The following is a 20,766-nucleotide window of genomic DNA, read 5'->3' on the forward strand; positions in this document are numbered from 1 at the left end:
ATAGCCATCCTCTCGATCTTTTCTGATTATTTGATACCCTCTACATCTTATAACATGTTGGTTTGAGAGCCAAGATTCGCTAATAAGGATTATATCTGGGTTAAGGTTTTTTATAAGGATTTTTAGATTGTCAGAATTAGTGTTATATGAACGTATATTCCACTGAATAATAGTTATCGGAGTGTTAGGATTCATTATATAGAGTATGTTTGCTAGACCAAGGAGTCAAAAGATCTCGAATCCTCAGGCTCGAGATCCTCTATTCCCCTCCGACCCTGGTTTACATTTGTATTGAAAGGTGATACATTTTGTTTATGCTAGTCTTTAGATCTGCCATATTGTAAGGAATGGAGTATGATTTTGAGTTTATTAAGTCCCCAATGAAGGTCATGACGAGCTCCCTGTGAGATTGGTTCAGCATAGACATGGCCTGATTGAAATCCAAATGAAGTTGGGATAAAGATTGTGAGTTAGTGATTTGAGAATCAGAGTGAGCAGGAATTTGAATTTTGAAGTCGAGGGCTCATTTATTCTTCTACCTGATGGATTAATAAGTAGTCTTTGGTGGGAGATTTTATCATAACCTGTATTTTCTTGTATTGAAGGTCTTCTTCTTTTTGGTGGAGATTGAGTGACTTGACTAAAAGGTTTTGAATATTGAGCTGAGGCTGCAGACCTCCTATCCTGTGGTAATATGCCATTAGAATTATTCTGATCGCTATGTAAGGGGGGAAATCGTTTATGTTTAAAGATGAAATATTATGGATCCTAGGAACCTGCTGACTTGCCTCATAGAAAGATAAATTAGAAAAGGACATTAGATCCTTAATATCTTTTTGTCTGACTCTCTCTCTACAATTAAGACTACTTGAATCATGGTCAGAAGATTTGCAGAAAATGCAATATTTTGTACACGTATTAGATGAAGAATCTTCATGAGAAGTTCCGCATCTGGCACATTTCTTTTTTCCTCTACATTGGTTCGTAGAATGGCCATAAAGTAAGCAATTCCCACATTGCAGAACAGGGCTGATGAATGGTGTGACCCTCATTGGTAGTTGATATATGGAAATTTCTTTATGAATAGTTTTTCGTGAAAAAGTTATGCTAATAGTTCCCGTGGAGACAAATTCAACCTTTGAATCCACCTGTACTCTTCGGTTCATTCGCTTAACACTTAATATCTTACATAAAGCCAAGTTGGTCTCTGATGCCTCCTTTATTTCCTCCTCTGTGAATCTTTTATTAACTCCCCTTACTATACCCCTACAAGAAATCTGATGAAATGGAATGAACACGTCATACCCTAGGGCTTCCCAATCTTTCCTCACAACGAAATCGTTGGCTGCTTTTCTAGTGGCAAATAATACCCCTATCCTGTTTTTACCTTTTCTACTGATTTTTGTGATGTCTTTAATTTTTAAAACGGAAATAGATTTAGCTATACTTTACACGTGGTAATCTCCAATATTTTTATCCCGACCCTGGACAAATACTTCATATGGACCTATGTCGGTCTCCGAATATAGTATTTGTTTTTTTCCTTTAAGACTTTTCTGAATAATTCGAGGTTGAGATTGACCTTCAAGTTGGTTGATTTTATTAGGAGGGTCAGGTGGTGGAGGAGGATCGGGAGGAACTTCTTCCTCCATCTTATGCGGCAGATTGACGAATTTAAAATCTATGCCAGTCGATGCAAATTAGAAATTAACAAGAAAATATAGATAGTTTTGGTCCTTACCCTTTGGATGAGTTTCAAAAGTCGTCCGTTCACCTCGAACGATAATCACAGATTTGTCTATTTTAAGTTTTCTTCCAAAAAATCAAATGTCAAACACAACAAAATTCACAACAGATATTCACTGCGAAAAGAAGCCGAGGCTGTTCATCCCAGCGGACCTCGACTTCTTATCAACGATAAATAAAAAATTAACAAGAACTAACAACTGTTTTCAAATTAAATTAGGTTGGATGAGGTTTTTTTAGCAAAAATTAAAAACTCTAATAAGTTATGTTATTTTACGATAAATTTTGACAACGTACAAAGCTAACCTCATTGTTGACACAGTTAAATGCTTGTGTTTATGGTTCCGCCAAAGTGAATAAAATAACAAAAAGAAAATACGTTATTGAATTCTTTTAAAAATTGTTTATTTATTTATTAATTAATGATAATAAAATAATTTATTAAGCTACTTCAAATGTAGCTGTAATTATCCACCAAAATTTTAAAGCAAAACTTAAATTTGACATTCTATTTATTTGATAACGTCAAATTTTTTACTATAAACCGTGATCGGAATAATATCCACTTGCCGTTGCGTTTAGTAAATTTCCGATTTATTTCGTATGCTTTAAATGATGACACACGGGTAAAGAATCGCGGACTCAACTGTAATATGTGGACAATACTATCATAATAGCGGACAACCTCCAAGATCTCCACAAGCTTATGAATATGTATCTTAGGATTATCAAAAAACATCAAGAAAACTAAATCTATGAGTATATCAAAAATCCAAAATAATGATGAAAGCTTGACAATTACCGATTTAGAATAACTTGTAAACTACAAGTATCTCGGCACAATAATTAATAACGCAAACGATTACTCCAAAGAAATCAAAGTTCAAATATAGAAAGAAAGAACAAACTTCAATAAAATGAGAAAGGTACTGTGTGCAAGAGAACTGAAATCAGACTTGAGAGTTAGGCTGGCAAGGTGTTATATTTTCTCGACTCTACTTTACGCGTCGACTGCTAAAAAGTTGGAAGCATTTGAACTGTGGGTGTATTGAAGAATTCTAGAGATATCATGGACCGAGCATGTAACAAACAACGAAGTCATGAGAAGAGTCAACACAAGAATGGAAATATTAGAAACCATCAAGACACGAAAGCTGCAATACCTGGGGCATGTTATGCGTAATGAGAGACACAACATACTTCAGTTGATTATACAGGGGAAACTCCAGGGCAAGAGAAGTGTAGGAAGGAGAAGAATCTCATGGTTACGTAATTTGAGGGAATGGTACGGATGCACAACAATCGAACTTTTCCCAGCAGAACGTTACATTTTCTTCTAATGTTTTCAGTAACCTTTCAATCTCTCAACGAATTTCCTGTAATGCTTCTCAGTACTCTCATTTCTGCTTATTTCACTGGTCTTTGTATTATGGCTGCTTCGGGTATTGGTTCTTTTCTGGTGTTTGAAGGACTCCGAAAAAAAGCTTTTTCCAAAACAAAATAAATTTTTTTTAAGGTTATGTACCCTCAACGTACGTTTCTATAAAAAACAGACATAAAAAAACATGTTTTATAAAAGCTTCAACTATGTGTCTAAATTTCTTTAAATTTTAAAGTTGATTGCATCCCACCTAACAAAAGATCTTATTCTTCTTCTTCTTTTTGTATAGACATGACTCTGTTTTTGCAATGTGCATCTAGTAAGTTGTCGTTCCATCGTTTTCGTGGTCTTCCCACTGATCGTCTTCCTATTGGGGAACCGTCTCTCGCTGTCCTGACTACCCTATTTGTTTTCATTCGGCTTATGTGGTCATTCCATTCTATTCTTCTGTTTCTTACCCAGTTATTAATGTTATCCACCTTGCATCTTCGTCGTATATCTGTATTTCTAGCCCTGTCCCATAGAGTCTTACCATAGATTTTTCGAAGGGTTTTCATCTCCGCTCTTTCGAGCCATCTTTTTGTCCTCTCTGTGTCGGGTCGTGTTTCTGCCGCATATGTCATTACTGGTCGGATGACTGTTTTGTAAATTCTGCGTTTCATTTCTTTTACGATATTTTTATTTCTCCACATTGTGTCAATCAGGCAACCTGTGGCTCTGTTTGCTCTATTCACTTGATCTTCCACTTCTGTTTCGAGCATTCCCTAGCTAGATAGTGTGATGCCTAACAAAAGATAAAACCGAAAAATGACGTTTTTTATGTTGGGTGAGGGGGAGGGGGCAGTGATGGGTTAATATTACGCTGAGTCTTATTTTTAATCATATATATATATATATATATATATATATATATATATATATATATATATATATATATATATATATATATATATATATATATATATATATATATATATATATATATATATATATATATATAAAGTAGTTTGGTATTATTGACTGACAATATGTAGATACAAGTTTTTATTGAGGTTGCAATCAGTGTAAGGGGCAGGATGAGAGAAACTCTTTGTTACAATCGAGCTTTCGCAAAATTTATTTGCTTCGTCAAGATTAGCTAAAATGAGTATATAATTATAAATACAATGAAATTAAAGATAAAAGAACATTGTATAAAAAAGCACAAAAACTTACAACGTGAGGTTAGTTCATTAATTTAACATTTCCACAAAACATAATTATATAAAAATATAAAAATATCCTTATTTTAATCGTTTCCAAATTTCAATGTTTTAATTTTTACAATTTCTAATGAAAAATTTTGATTTATTAATTTAGTTCTAAATTTGATTAATGCCAGAAAGACACTCAATTAATGTCAATAAGACATTAAATAGGTATCTGTTTATTTTATTTTAAGTTGTTAAAACTAGTTTTTTGATTATTACTTACTAGCGTACTTTAAATTATGGAAGGTATAGATAGATATAAGTACATGTTTTGTTGATTATTGTTTTATTAACAAATTAAAGTGGCGTTAATTTTAAAAATTTAATTTTTGAAATTTTGTCAGGGAATTTACTATTCTTTAATTAGAATATCATTTATCGTAAGATAAAATATAATTATAGATGTTACTTAGTTTATTTATGTCTGTTCTTTTATTTACACATTGATATTTATTTATGCACACCATTTCTAAAAATTCTCTTTTATTTAGTTTATTTTCATGTTTTAATACCGTTGTTTCATCGAATTTGAATGTATTATTTTTGTTTATTGCATGATCTACTAATGCACATGTGTTTTTATTATTTCTAAGGTCGCTTTTGTGTGACGTTAGTCTACCTATTAAATTCCTGGATGTGTGTCCGATATATGACTTATCGCAATTTTCGCATGGTATTTTGTAAACTACATTTGAGCTTTCCATAATACTAATAGATGTTTTAGTTTTTGTATATAGTGATGCTAATGTCTTTACATTTTTAGTTGTAATTTTAACTTGTGGGTAGTTCGTAAATATTTTAGTTAATTTGGGTGTTAATATTGGTATGTAAGGTAGTGATGCATCATCCTGCCCCTTACACTGACTGCAACCTCAATAAAAACTTGTATCTATATATATATATATATATATTATATAAAAATTTTAACTGTTTAACGGGATGTACGCTTTTGATTTATCTCGTCCATCTGTAACTGAAAATTTACGGCATATTGCTCATACATTTTCTTTTTGGTTCTACTATATTTAGGTTAGAAACTCTTACGGTGTGGTATTTAAATGGTCTTGGTGTATGATTAGGTGTCGATTTTAAGAAGTGTTGCTGAATAAATGGGCGCAGTTCCCAAGGGCCATAAAAGAGAAAAAAAAAACTCTTACTGCCTAAAATGATTAGCAAATTGTATCTATCCCGGCTCTTAGTCTATAGTACATATCCTCCAAATAAATAATTCCAAAAACATTTATGAACTTATTTATATAAACTTTAGGTGGAATTATTGGTCTCAAAGAGGTCAAATCATGGTCAATATGTATCCTTATCCTCATCAGCTCTCAAAAGCTTATTATGAAATTGTATCCTCAAAGGATTGGAAAACATTTACGGTTTTGTACGAAGATAACGAAAGTTTATTGAGGATATCATCTCTGATTGAGCATGCGCAAGATATTGGTATTGCTATACAAATTTTGCAGTTGGATCAGTACAATTCTGGTAATTACAGGTATGTCGAATTAATTTTTTAATTTTTGTTTTAATACTTAATTTACGTGACAAATTACAGATTTACAGCCGGTATCCGAAACGTTATTCAAATCTCCGATCATCTAATGGGCTGTCAGATTTGATCAACTGTTAACCAGTGATGGGTTTCTCAAACGCCAATTATTGTAAAATTACACGATCATAGATCATGTAATCGATGATCTGACATACAATTTGTTATCGATACTGTCACAATTGACTGTTATCCTTCAAAATTTCAATTATATTAACCTCTAAATCCAAACTTGTATCTTTGTATCTCTAAAAGTGCATTCTCTCTTACGTACTGTCACTTTTGTTTGGAGCAAGAATTGAATGATCATTTGAAAAATGAGGCTAGATAATTTCAAAAAGAATAAAACGCATTAAATTTATGTGATGAGATTTGGAGATATAAAACAGTTTATTTATGATCTATAATATTTTATACTCATATTTTTATTTTTGGTCTATATAATTACTTTTTGTATTTATTTTTAATTTATTTACTGTGTCTACGGCTGTTTACGGCTGTTTTATTGTCTTCAAAGTTAGCTGCTATAATTTCACACACGTTTTCTCTCTTATTTGCATCGCTATTATCACTATGTTCTGCTTTTTAGAGCTCTGGCCTCTCAAAAAATAGCTCTATGAGTCTAGCATCGTTATTATCTTACATTTTTAAACGAAAAAAATATAAATTATATAATCAAATATACAAAGATGTCCGAGATATAGGCTATTGATTATGTACTATAGAAAGGAACTACAACGTTAACGGGGTTTTATTATTTTATATGGTCAATGAATCTCTATATATGAAAAAACCGCGGAGTGCTACCATTTAAAGGGGTGCGTTTTTGAGAAATGGGTGAATTAGTCCCTGGGCACAGGTTATATTAGGGTGAGTTCTATGCACTTTTGGTACAAACACGTCTACATAAAAATTGTTCCTGGTTAAATTTACTATCTAAATATAACTTTTTAAAGTCAAAGATACCTTTTTTTACAAAAATATATTCAAAAGAAAAAGCACAAAGAAACCCAAAAGAAAGAAATTTTTTTTTTGTCCCATAACTTTTGTCCACGAGGATATAGGTATAGACATTGCTTCATATAGAAAAAACTTACATATTTGCTCTTTAAAATGATGTTCAATAGAGGTCATTAGGATTTACAGTTTTCGAAATATGATTTTTCAAAGTTCGCCACTCACAGCAATTTTGGGCAATTTTCCTTGTTATTTCGAAAATATTGTTCTGTAACTTTTTTCTACGTAACTTTAGGTATATGCAATGGTACATGTAGGAGGAATAGAAATCAATTACCTTTAAAATGGTCTACTGTATAATGTTGTACGACTTCTTTTAAAGAGGTTATCTTTTTCAGGACTTTATACTTTTACCGAGTTTTTATATTTTTTAGGATTATTTTTTAAATTTCCCATTATACCTTTTTTTTATATGGTATATATTATATAATAAAAAAGAAAGCTTATTCTGTTTACTTTAAAATGGTGTATTATAAAAAAGTCTAGGGTTATTTTTGAATAACATGCTTTTTTAAATTGTAATAAGTACTTGCAACGATTTTTGGTTTTAGGATTATTTTTTAAATTCCTCATTATAACTTTTTTATGTGATTGTGTGTTATGATTGAATCTTATTTTTTATAGGTAATACTTTGGATCCACTTGACTCGGTAGGGCAAACTTCAAAATATGGATTAATTTCAATATTTACTGTCAAAGCTCCTGCACCACAAACTTTGCTTGAAAAAATAGCATGTAAATGTACCAAAGGATGTACAAAAAAATGTGGTTGTAGGAAGATAGGAATTAGTTGTTCAATATTCTGCATGTGCATGGGTACTAATTGTGGGAACTCTAAGATAACTGAGGTGTCAGAGGAAGATATTGAAGCTAATGCTAACGAAGAGATGGACTTTGATTTTGAAAATTTTTTAAATGTCAACGTTTAAATAATTTTAACTAAAGTTATGTTTTCTAAGACTAATGTTTATGTAATTTTTGTAAAAGAAATAATTTTAAATAATACAGGTAAAAAAATATCAAAGAATCCCTCGGTTTCCATTATGTATTTAAATATAGATGATACACCATTTTAAAGAACAGAAAGTAAGCCCTCTTTGTTGCGCAATATATAGATAGTATATTGTATATTCATGTACAAGAAAAAAAGTTATAATGAGGAATTTCAAAAATAATCGTAAAAAATGTAAAAAATAATATTTTTTTTTATATTAGGTATTATATAATATATAATATATTATAGATGTATGCCATAGAAACAATTATGACCCTAAAGTGGAACTGGGCTGGACACATAGCTAGGAATGTCAGATAACAGAAGGACACAGCAAATCATACACTGGAGACCAAGACAAGAGGCATATCGAAGTAGAGGTCGTCCGCCAACCAGATGGTCTGATGACATCAAACGGATCGACAGAAACTGGATGCAGACATCACAGGACAGAAATGCATGGAGAAGACAGTGGACATGGACATGCAGTGGATTGATCCGGGTTGAATGATGATGAATATATTATATAATAATTTTATTTTATTTTTATATTATATTATAAAAAAATCGTTAAAATATAAAATCTTGAAAAACTATAATCTCTTAAAAAAAAGTCGTACAACGTTATACAGTAGACATTTTAAAGGTAATTGATTTCTATTCCTATTACGTGTACCATTGCGTATACCTAAAGTTACGTAGAAAAAAGTTACAGAATAATATTTGCGAAATAACAAGGAAAATTGCCCAAAATTGCTGTGAGTGGCGAACTTTGAAAAATCATATTTTGAAAACTGTAAATCGTGATAACCTCTACCAAACATAATTTTAAAGAGTAAATATGTAAGTTATTTTTCTGTAAAGCAATGTCTATACCTATATCCTCGTGGACAAAAGTTATGGGACAAAAAACAAAATTTCTTTCTTTTGGGTTTCTTTGTGCTTTTTCTTTTGAACATATTTTTGTAAAAAAAAGTATCTTTGACTTTAAAAAGTTACATTCAGATAAGAAATGTAACCAGGAATAATTTTTATGTAGACGTGTTTGTACCAAAAGTGCATAGAACTCACCCTAATGTAACCTGTGCCCAGGGACTAATTCACTCATTTCTCAAAAACGCACCCCTTTAAATGGTAGCACTCCGCGGTTTTTTCATATATAGATGTCCATTGACCATATAAAATAATAAAACCCCGTTAACGTTGTAGTTCCTTTTAGCTATCTTATTTTGAATATAATCAATAGCCTAATATCCATGTTCTGCAAGTTAAATAAATTTTTAAAATTATTTCTTCTATAAAAAAACTTATGTTTATTGAATAATATGATTTATCTCGTTTATATATGTGTTATTTGACAATTTTTTCCCGGTATTTGTTAATTACAGTAATTAAAAAACTAAAAAAACTCTTAGCAGCCCGTTAATCGACGGATAATCTCATATTAGGTAACAGTACATTTTTACCGCCGTTTGACAAGCGAAACTGGTTAATCGACCTTTCAGAGACTCAGAACACTTATGATCGGCTGTTAACAAGCGATTATTCTTTTTTCAGGTAATCTACTGTTGTTAAAACTAGTTTGTTTGACGTTTCTGACGCATTTAATCCATTGTTAATCGTCGATTACATAATTTTTGAGATGATCATCCTTTCGGAAACCGGGCGGCCAACGACAAATATTAGTTTATTCGATGAATAAATTTATCGAATTCATCGAGTCGATTTATTTATCAAATAACTATTTACTCTTCAAATAAATTGACAAGTTAATTTAGCTTTAAATATCTATAACAAAGAAAATTCGTCAGTTGTACTATAAATTCTCAAAATTGTATTTATTATTATCCCGGTTATTTATAGCGTTCTTCTCCTTCCGCTTCCCAGTCTCCAGCTACGTCGTTCCTTTCCGACATTGCCTACTGAATGCCGCCTAGCCAGGACTGTTTCGGCCTTCCTCTCTTCCTTCTTTCCCTAGGCGTCTATTTTAGAATTTGTTTTGGCAGTCTGTCGTCGTCCATTCTTTATACATGACCAAACCAGATCAGTTGTCTCCTTTGAATTTCGTCTATGATGGCTGACCTGACTCCCTTGGTGATGGTTTCAAGCCTTGATTTTCTAGCCGATCTTCTCCAGAAATCCATTTCCAATGCAAGTAGGCGTCGCTCGCTCCAGGGATTTAGTAAGTTGTCATGTTTCGCATCCATAGAGCACTATACTTTTAAAGATGGAGTTAAATATGAGATGTTTTCTTTGATTAGATACTTCTTTTGACCATAGCATCGGGTTTAGGCACCCAGTCACCCTTTTTCCTTTCACGATCATTTGCTATATCTCTTTTTCGGTCCGCCCACTCTTGTTGATTGTTGTCCCCAAATATACATATTCCTCACAGTTCTTGATTGTTTATTGTTCGTTAACTATTAGATCGGCTACTTCAGTCCCGATACAGAAGTATTGCATTTTGTTTCTATTTACAGAAAGGCCCCACTCTTCATATGTTTAAAATAACCGTCTCGTCATGAATTCTAAATCTTCCTTATCCGCTGCTACTACGACTTGGTCATCCGCGAAATGTAGAGTATGCAACGTTGTATCATCATTAAGTTGAATTTCCATCCCTGAACAAGATCGTCTCCAGTGTTTTAGTGCTTTATTTAAATGAATCTTAAGTAGTATTGGAGGGAGGTAGCATCCTTGTCATAATCCTTTTGTTAATGGAAATTCTTCTGATAAAGTGTTGTTTTGTTTGATTTTTGATGTTGTTTATTCCCATCCCATGTTTCTAATTCCCAGCCCTGAACATGATCGTCTCCAGTGTTTTAGTGCTTCATTTAAATAGATCTTAAATAGTATTAGGGAGAGACAGCATTCTTGTCGTAATCCTTTTGTTAATAGAAATTCTGAGAAAGTGTTGTTTAGTTTGATTTTTGATATTGCTTTATTGAATAATTGTTTGACTGCGCCGATGTTGGTGTTATTCAAGGAAGATCGTTCAAGAGAATGCCACAGCTTTCTCAGAGGGATCGTGTCATATTATGCTTTTATGAGATTCACAGATAAAAGGTGTATTTCCTGGCTTGCTCTTATTTTTTAAAGATTTTACCAAACAGCCTGGTAAAGGTACTAGTGACCGAGATTCACGTGTAGTTTCCGCAGATATCTTTTGGACCTTTTTTTGTGAATTGGAGTAATCCATGCTTCTTTCCAACTATTCGGGATTTCTTCCCCATTTAAGTATCTTGTCAGTAGCAGTTTAAGATACCTTATTAGTTTTGGTGTTCCGTGTTCTAGAAGTTCTGCTAGTATGTTTTCCGGCCCGGATGGTTTGTTGTTCTTCATGGATTTAAGTGCTTGTTGTGTTTGTTCTTCTTCCACGTTTACATATTCGCTGTATACTCGTATACGTTGGAGTATACGAGTAATATCAAAATTGTATTAAAACACAATAAATCGAATAAATAATTATTCTTTGCATAAAATTTTTAATAGTCGATTACATTTTTATTTTATTCCAATACAATTTTGATAATTTAAAGGTATACTGAAAAATTTTCATTAGTAATTGCACGAGAGGTCTAAAATTATCTATTTGTTTCCCGAGTGACACTTTGACAGTTTTAATTTAACGACCCGAAAGGGAGTGAAATTATGCCAAAGTGTCACGAGGGCAATAAGTCGATAATAATTTTAGAGATTGAGTGTAATTCGCTGAGATTATTTTATGAATAAAGCTGTGTTTTAATCATTTTAACTAATATTTTATTCATATCTTCACCTGAATATTTGCTAAACCTGTTTCTTGATGTTCTCTGTGTCAAGTTGTAAAACATTAATTGTCATTAATATCGCTGAATATTCGATTTTGCGTAGTAACGAAGGGCACCTGACGTAATGCTTGACGACGGAAAATTATCAAAAATTATCGGGTATAATATCACAAGAGAGTGAGAATAAATTGAAAATAATGCGACAGTTTTTCGAAAATTAGTTGTCTGGCAATAGACACGAGAGCCCGCAGGGCTCGTGTGGCTATTGCCCAATGACAACAAATTTGAGTAAAAATGAAGCATTTATTTCTTATTTATTCTTACTGTCGTGTGATATTCGTAAGATTATTTTTTAATACGTATATTATGGATATTTTCTTAAATGTGACAGTTGTCAAAACTAGTAAACTGGTTGCCATTAAACAGAAACAATCTACTTACAAAAATTATATCGGTAATTTTCGACAGTAGATAATTCTCAGTATAATTTTAATCTGAGTGGACAGAATTAAACACATGATCAAATATCTTACTATACGATTGGAAGTTAAAATCATCAAAAAATAATCGCTTAAATTTTTATTTCTGTAGCTTTCTACTGGTCAGAATCTCCTATAAATGAAATAAGCTGTGTTATAGATATTTAAAGCGAGATTGTCAGTTTATTCGAAGAGTAAATATTTATTTCATAAATAAATAAAATAAGTCCTATTTGATGTTGGCGAAACGTAGATGTGTCAGTATTATTAGTCGAATAACTTTATTCATCGAATAAACTACTATTCGTCGTTGGTGAAACTGGTAATATTAGAGATTTTGAATCTGAAAGTAGGTACTTATTATTTATTAGAAAATTGTTGTAAAAACAACCATTCAAATTATTTTATTTGGTTACCGGTTTTCATAAATATTCGATTTCAAATGTGAACACGTGTTATATAAAAAACATATGTGTCCCATAAAAATTATTGTGCGTTCAAATGCCTAGCCTAGCAAAGTGCCTAGCCAAATTAAAGGCAGTTCACCTTAAGTTAGCCTCAAATTCGTGAAGCAAGTGTTTTTTAAATTTTCGTGAACACGAATGGAGCTTCACCAAAATCGAAGATCATAGTTGATTTTTACCTTCAGTGACTGCAATATAGAAAGAAAATTGCAATGCAATAATTGAAATGCGTGTATTTTGCGAGCTCATAAATTATTAAACGATATGTAGTCTCCAAGTAGTTAATCTACTTCATTTTAAGTGAAATTATCTCTTAAGCCGGTAAGATGGGGTGATTTTCTTGCGAAGGGGTTGTAGTTCAATAATCGAAATGCGCGTGATTTAAGAGTTTATTCTTAGAATATAAGCTATACGAATTATACTTCTATTAACTTTTTTGTAAAAACTTACAGTTTTTCAGTGATTTACGAAATACCGCTTTAAAACATGCATTTTTTCACGAATAATAATTAAAATCTTTGATCTTTAATAACTCAAAAAGTATTGACTTATTTTAATAACTTTATATAACAAATTTTGCTTATAATTTGTCCTTCTATCTATTTGTGGAGTTATTTTTAATAAAAATAATTTGAACCCCAGAGGGGTCGGTATCCACCCTCAATGTAAAGGCGCAAGGTGACACCATCTCACCTTTGTTTCTTAAGATATCCTCTAACCACACCAATTTTCGTGAAAATCGATGAAAGTTCACCGAAATAAAAGGTAATAGTTGATTTTTACCTTCAGGGACTGCACTATACAAAAGGAATTGCGGTTAAATCATCTAAATGCGCGTATTTTGGGAGCTCATAAATTATTAAATGATATGTAGTGGCCAAATAATTAATTGAATGCATTTTAAGTACAACTCTCTCTTAAGCCGGAAAGATGGGGTGGTTTTCTTGCGAAGGGGTTGTAGCTCAATAATCAAAATGCGCGTGTTTTAAGAGTTTATTCTGAGAATATATAAGCTATACAAATTATATCCGCGATACGATATATTTTAATTTTTCCTAGCATTTTTCTCTTAAGTTAAATCAATTAAAGGGATGATTGGTGGTGAAGAGGATGAGCTCAAAAGTCAAAGCTATATTATTTAAAGAGCTCATAAATTGCTCGTAATTCTACCGCAAAAACCGATTCAATATCCCTATTTTTAAGTAGTGTGGGGGGCTGATTCAGCCCCCCTCCCCACTAAACTAATAAATTCCTGCTCAGTGTAACGAGCTCAAAATTTTTGATTTGCGGAATATGAAAGCTCATAAATCAGGGCTATATGTTTTTAAAATTTTTGCAAGTGGGGGGGAGGGGCATGTCAACACTGGTGAAAAAGTTATTCAAAAAACCTTTTCGCAATAATTACCCAAATCCCAAAACAGTATACATCAGTATTCTGATGCTTCATCAGGAAATTTTACAATATGTATATTTTTTCGTAAAATTGTAATGAACTTAAAATGAAAGAACATCGTATAAAAAGAATAATAGATAATAAAAACTTACAACATGAGGTTAGTCCATAAAATAATAAACACTCATACAAAACATTAACTAAATTTCTTTATCGAAAAAATTATTAGGTACACCATTAAGTTCAATAAATTATTTTGAAATTCATTCCACGGCAGAAAGCTTTATTCCTATTTACTCCTATTTACTATAATATTGCATGTTGTTGATAACTATACTGAAGTATACAGTCAGATAGCAGCGTTACAAAAATACGCCTGTGCTTTCTATTATATGGCAGAAACAACTACAATGTTGTCAAGTTTTTTAATCGTACGTTATGGGCCAGCTCCTATAAAAGAATAATAATTTTGAAATATTTATGAATGTAAAATAGAAAGATAAAACCCTTTGTAAACTTTTTTTGATTTTAGCACTACTTATTTTAGAAAAGTAGCAAAAGTTACAATGGCAGTAGAATTAGCCACACTGTTATCCTATATCCGTACACTGCGTATCTGAATGTGACTTCCACTATAGTTTTCTATTGTAGATAATTAAGTTGTATGTTAATTAAATTAATTTCTGATTTTTAGAGAAACCATGAAAACTCTAAAGCTAACAGGACAACAATATTTTATTATAGATTGTCATATTGATAATCTCTATGAGGTTATGTCTCAGTTGCAACAAGCTGGACTAATGAACGAAAATTTTAATTTATTTTTGACAAACCTCGATGCTCACACCGTAAATTTAACGCCGTTTCAGTATAGCAACGCAAATATTACAGGGGTAAGTAACTACTAACTTAAAAATATTCTAAAATTATAATACAAATTTTTGTCGCAAGCTTTATTTAGAGTATGTGATCATATTGTTAGAGTCACCTCAGAAAATTTTACTTTTGTTTAATAATGGTACGTACTTAGGTAAGTTTTTTTTCACACGGTCCACGTTGCTTTTAAAACTTTAGAAATTGATGTTATGTTTCAGTTGGGTGATTAGTGTTGAATAATAAAGTTTTTATTTTTGCTATTTTCCCTGGTGAGATGTCTTTCGCTTTTCCCATGATGTTCTGGTACCACTAGTGTAACCAACGCGCAATTTTTACTAAATTTACAAAAAAAATAGTATAGGACTGTCAGAATATCACTAGAGAGCAATGGAAACTCTCAAAGGTTATTAGAACTCTAAACACCAATAATATAAAATAATAGGCACACGAGTTGCAAGCTAGGCTGGGCAGCACTGGCAATCAATGACATCTGAGTCACGCATTGCCACACACGCGTGTTGCCACTATTGTCAGACTATTTATTGCACTTTCATAAAGTGTAACAAGACAGTCAAATGGAAACAAACCTATTAATATAATATTATACAGCTCAATTATATACCCTTTCTTTAAAACATTGAATTTTACTTGGTGGCTGTAATAATTTGATCACCCACTGACTGTACACCAACCACAGATTGGGTAATATCTAGCAATCAAGAATCCAAAAAATAAAATCCAAAATTAAGCAGACAAAAGAACAACGGTTAAAAGAACAATGCACAGAATTAGAAGAACACCAGAAAAACATGGTAGTTTTAACACACATAAAAAGAAAACGGGGAATACTAAAAGAAACAAATAGGAAACTTGTGTTGAGTACCAACGAAAAATTAAAGAGATGGACAGAATACATAAATGAATTGAAGACCTAAGTGGAAGAAGGAGGTATGTTACAAAGCCTACCTTTTGAGATATGGGCAGTTAAAGTTTTTATTCGCCTACTTTTATCAGGAAAATATTGTTTGTGATATTTGGTTTTATTTATATTGTTATAAACATTCCTTTACATATAATTTTGATGATTTGTTTTTCTTTTTAGTATTTTTCATACAAATAAATAAAAACTCCTTTCATTAATTTTAGTTTGTAAAACTATCCTTTATCTGAATGGATGAAGGGGGTATGTGGCATGAAATAATACTGTATCAGTTTTACAGAAATTTTTGTAATTGAGCACAAAATAATCTTGTTCTTCATGTGCCATGATCGATTATTGAGCGTTGGCTATCAAATTGGCTATAGTAATTTTTTTGATGGCAGCTCGGTAAAGAGATGCTGAGGATCTGTTAAACCATTCTCACAGGTGTCTAAGTCATGACGGTCTTCTTCGACCTGGCCTTTTTTCTTCGACCTGGCCTTTCTTCTTCCGTCTACCTTGCCTTGTATTATTAAATGGAGTATATTATACATAGTGAGTTTTATGTATGGAAAGCCTCAATTATCTCGGAAACGGCTTGCACGATTTTTTATAGATTTTGGTGACAAAGGGTTTTCTAATGCGTCCGATATAATAGTGGTAATTACATTGTTGTCAGAACCTCCATTTTCCTGGAAATCTAATGAATGTTCTTATTTCAAATGGAACACCCTGTATATTTCTGCGTTTTGAAGTCCTTAAAAAATGCTGATTATTTTTCGTGTTATATTCCCTATACCTAAATGCCATAATTTCGAAATTATTAAGCTACATTTAAAAAAAAATTTAAACAAATTTGAAAAATCAATTTTTTCAACCCGGGTACATTATTTTAGGTTCTTTTGATCATTGGAAACAAAAAAGGTCTTTTTAATTTTTCTCCCAAGTTAATAGTTTTCGAGTTATAAACAATTTAAATCTGAAAACGATGAAAAATATTTTATACGTCCTTCGTCCATTCAAGAATCGTAGTTTACTTGTTACATACCTCCTTCATCCACTAGAATATCTCTTATTAAGCTTTTTAGAGGTACAGTATAAGTGCCATATGATAGTGAAGTTACATACCACCTTAATTCGCTAAAAAACTCAAAATTTTTGAAAATTTTACATACCTGCTTCTTCCACTTAGTTCTTCAATTGTTCAAAGACAATACAACAGAGCAGATGAAAGTAGAAGTAGAAGATGATAGGGTTTTAAAAATATTAAAAGAGGAAATTAAATCGGCTATAAAAAGCAGTAAAATACTGAAGCACAAGGTTTAGACCAAATCCCAGTAGAAAGCTTAAGATGCAAAAATAATACAACCTTAGATATTATCGTAGACTTGTTTAACACAGCGTACAAAACAAGAAACATAACAAAACAATGGTTACTCTCCACCGCTTGTGCTATCATTAAAAATACAAATGCTAAAAATTGCAGTGAATACAGAACAATATCATTAATAAGTCCCATTCTCAAATTACTTTTGACAATAATACATGGTCGTATAATTAAAACAATGGAATGTGGTGTCACATGTGGTGTCACAAAATGTGGTGTCACAGAATAGATGATAGTCAGTTTGGGTTCAGAAACGTACTAGGAACCAGAGAGGCGTTGTTTGCTTTTAATATGTTAGCTTAAAGAAGCATGTATATGAATGTTAATGTGTACGTTTGTTACGTTGATTTTGAAAAAGCATTTGACAGAGTAAGAAATGGAAATTTAGTCCAAATTCTAAAGACAAAAAACATAGGCAAAGGAACTTACTAATAATAACAAACCTTTACTGGAATCAGAGAGCACAAATTGTAATAGATAACGAATCCATTCCAGAAATTGAAATCGGAAGAGGTGTTAGACAGGGATGTATGATGTCTCAATTGCTCTTTATTCTATATAGTGAAGCCATTTTTGAAGAAGCATTACTCATAGTGAAGAAATAATAATTAACAGAAGATCTATTAACAACATAAGGTATGCAGGTGACACCGTGATTATGTCAAGCTCTGCTGAACAACTCCAATTACTACTAAACAAAACAAACAGTTTCTGTAAAGAATATGGACTAAAAATATGGATAGAATATGGATGGAAATAGTAAATAATGCGTTTGTAAAAATGAAAACAAATCTCTGCAACAAAGACCTTAGATTAGAACTGAAAGAGCTTTGAGATGCTACGTGTTCTCGATAGTTCAATATAGACTTGAAAGCTAAACATTGAAGCAAGAACACATAAATAACCTACAGTCATTTGAAATGTGGTGTTACAGAAAGATGCTTAGAATAGCATGGAAAAAGAAGAAAACGAACACGGAAGTATTGCGAGAAATAATAAACAAATAATGCGAAATAAAAACACAGTAAAAATAAGAAAGTTATAATATCTGGACACGTAATAAGAGTACATCGATATGAATTGCTAAGACTGATAATTCAGGAAAAGATAAGAGATGGAAGGAGTATAGGAGGAAGTAGAGTGCCATCGTTGAAGAATAAAAGGGACTAGTTTAAATGCAGTTCTATAGAACTGTTCAGAACCGCGGTGGATAGACTGAAGATAGTGATGATGATATCCAACATCCGATTGGGGGACGGCACTTAAAATAGAAGTAATCAAGAAATTGTTCGAGAAAACCAGTTTATTTTCAGGGAAAATATTTTCTAGTTTTGTTGTTATTGGATATTGAGTAAATCCTTTTAAAACTACTTATTTATTTAATAAAGATGTATACCATTTTTATTCAGTTGCAATGCGAATGAAAAAACAATCTTATTTTCCCTTAGAACAGGGAGCGCAGTCCAGCACTCTGAATCGACGATTTTCGACTCTTATTGGAGTCTCATCGGAGAGAAGTAGGCTTGCTGCTCTCTGCTCGAAGTGACCAAACTATGAAAGATTATCCCCGCATTGCAATTGACGTGTATGGAGTAGGTGACTAGCGTCATCTGGCAACTGAAAGGTAAAGTTTTCAATCCTAATAGCAACATTAATAATATTGAAAATATTTCTATAGTCGGTTCACTAAACTCAGACGCAACTGGCTAGATATTTTAGTCGATAACTTTTTTGTTTTTTGTCAATTTTGCAAAAATTGGCAAAATTACTAACTATTTAGTGATTATTAACTATTTAGTAATTATTTTTTGGCAATTTTACTAAAATTGGCAAAATTACCGACTAAAATATCTAGTTGATATAAGTTGCGTCTGAGTTTAGCGTACAGACTATAAAAGATTTTTAAATTGAAAACTTATTGGTCCATTTCCTTGGTAACACCTCGGGAAAAAATCAGTAAATCGTGGCATTTTATTCTCTTATATCAACATACGTTGATTTTTTTTGCAATGAACTTCAAACCATAGAGTTGTGCTGGGGTGACATCTAAACAGTTATTATCAATAAATGTCAAATATGACACTGCAAGGCTTATTTCCGTTTGTGAGTTTTAAAATGGGTCGAGGTAAATTTATCGGTGAGAAAATTTGTTCAATCATTGGATTTTTGGAAAATCTAATCCGGAAATCTGGATAATGTTGCAATTGTCACGGTATACTGTAAGAAATATAAATAAAAGATTCAAAACCTCAGCATTTCCAAAAAACAACATTTTTGTTCATTACTGTCCTTCAGGAAAACGATTTTTTTGGGAAAAATCAAAATCATGCTTGAGATTGTTGCACGATTTGCTAGTGCAAAAGCTTTTGATTTTTTGGTGTTTAGTGGTCATTTCTATGCGACGTTATTCTACTATGTGGTATTCTAGAAGTGTGTCCTATATAAATTACACCACAATTTAAACATGGTATTTGATACACAACTTTTGAAGAATTTTCACTCGTTGCCAAAACATCCTTACTTTTAGTGATGGTCTTTGTTAATTTGGAGATGCTCTTTATATTTTAGGTCTACTTCAAAAGTGTTGGTGTTATATTTGACAACTTGTGTTAACAAAGAAAGTAAGGAAGCAAACCATAAGTTAATTTCACTGACAAAGTTCTTTCTTCATTCCTAATCCCCGGAGGAGGTTAGTCTACTAGTCATTGAGATTTCGTATATTCATCATCATTTTATTTGCCTTACCCCTATGCGGTGTCAGCTTCCCTAATTGCATTTCTCCATACAATTCTATCTTGGGTCATATCAATATTAATCCCCTTTACCAACATGTCCTGCCTAATCGTCTCCGCCCACGTCTTCTTTGGTCTTCCTCTCCTACTCCTTCTAGGAATCTGCACTTCAGCAATTCTTCGTATTGGGTGATTAGCGTCTCGACGTTGAACATGACCAAACCATCTCAACCTATGCTCTCTCATTTTGGCATCAAGTGGTGCCACACCTAGGCTTCCCCTAATATATTCATTTTTAATTTTATAACTTTTTTGGTAATTCCACTCATCCATCTAAGCATTCTCATTTCCGCCACATCCATTCGTTGTTCCTCTTTCTTATTCACTGCTCAACATTCAGTTCCGTACATCATAGCTGGTCTTATGGCTGTTTTATAGAATTTTCCCTTCAGCTTCATTGGAATTTTCTGCATTTTCAGCAACATGCAATTATATTATGCATACCTAATTATACTGCATGCATCTCCATTTATTTCTCCATTACTCTGTAATACCGATCCCAGGTACTTAAAACTATTGCTTTTTACAATCAGTTCACCATTCAAAGATACCATTTTATTTGTAGTAACTCCATCTTTAAATTAACATTCCAAATACTCTGTTTTTGTCCTACTAAGGCTTAAACCTTTTTCCTCCAGAGCTTGCCTCCACTATTGCAGTTTTTGTTCTAAGTTTCTTTCACTATTTCCTACTAACACGACATCACCAGCATACATTAAGCACCATGGAATATTACCCTGTAA

The 20,766-nt window shown here is 32.2% G+C and overlaps 1 protein-coding gene across 3 annotated transcripts in view; it reads left to right on the forward strand.

Annotated features, from left to right (window-relative positions):
* Nucleotides 1-20,766, forward strand: part of LOC114339209 (glutamate receptor ionotropic, kainate 1-like) — a 154,479-nt gene that overhangs the window by 30,086 nt on the left and 103,627 nt on the right. For all 3 annotated transcript variants that reach the window (XM_050645518.1, XM_050645519.1, XM_050645517.1), the window contains exons 3-4: nt 5,645-5,878; nt 14,744-14,942. In XM_050645518.1, coding sequence (XP_050501475.1) covers nt 5,645-5,878; nt 14,744-14,942 — 433 coding nt within the window. The remainder of the gene's footprint in view (nt 1-5,644; nt 5,879-14,743; nt 14,943-20,766) is intronic.

This window comes from Diabrotica virgifera, chromosome 3 (genome assembly GCF_917563875.1).
Source record: "Diabrotica virgifera virgifera chromosome 3, PGI_DIABVI_V3a".
Lineage (NCBI taxonomy): Eukaryota > Metazoa > Arthropoda > Insecta > Coleoptera > Chrysomelidae > Diabrotica > Diabrotica virgifera.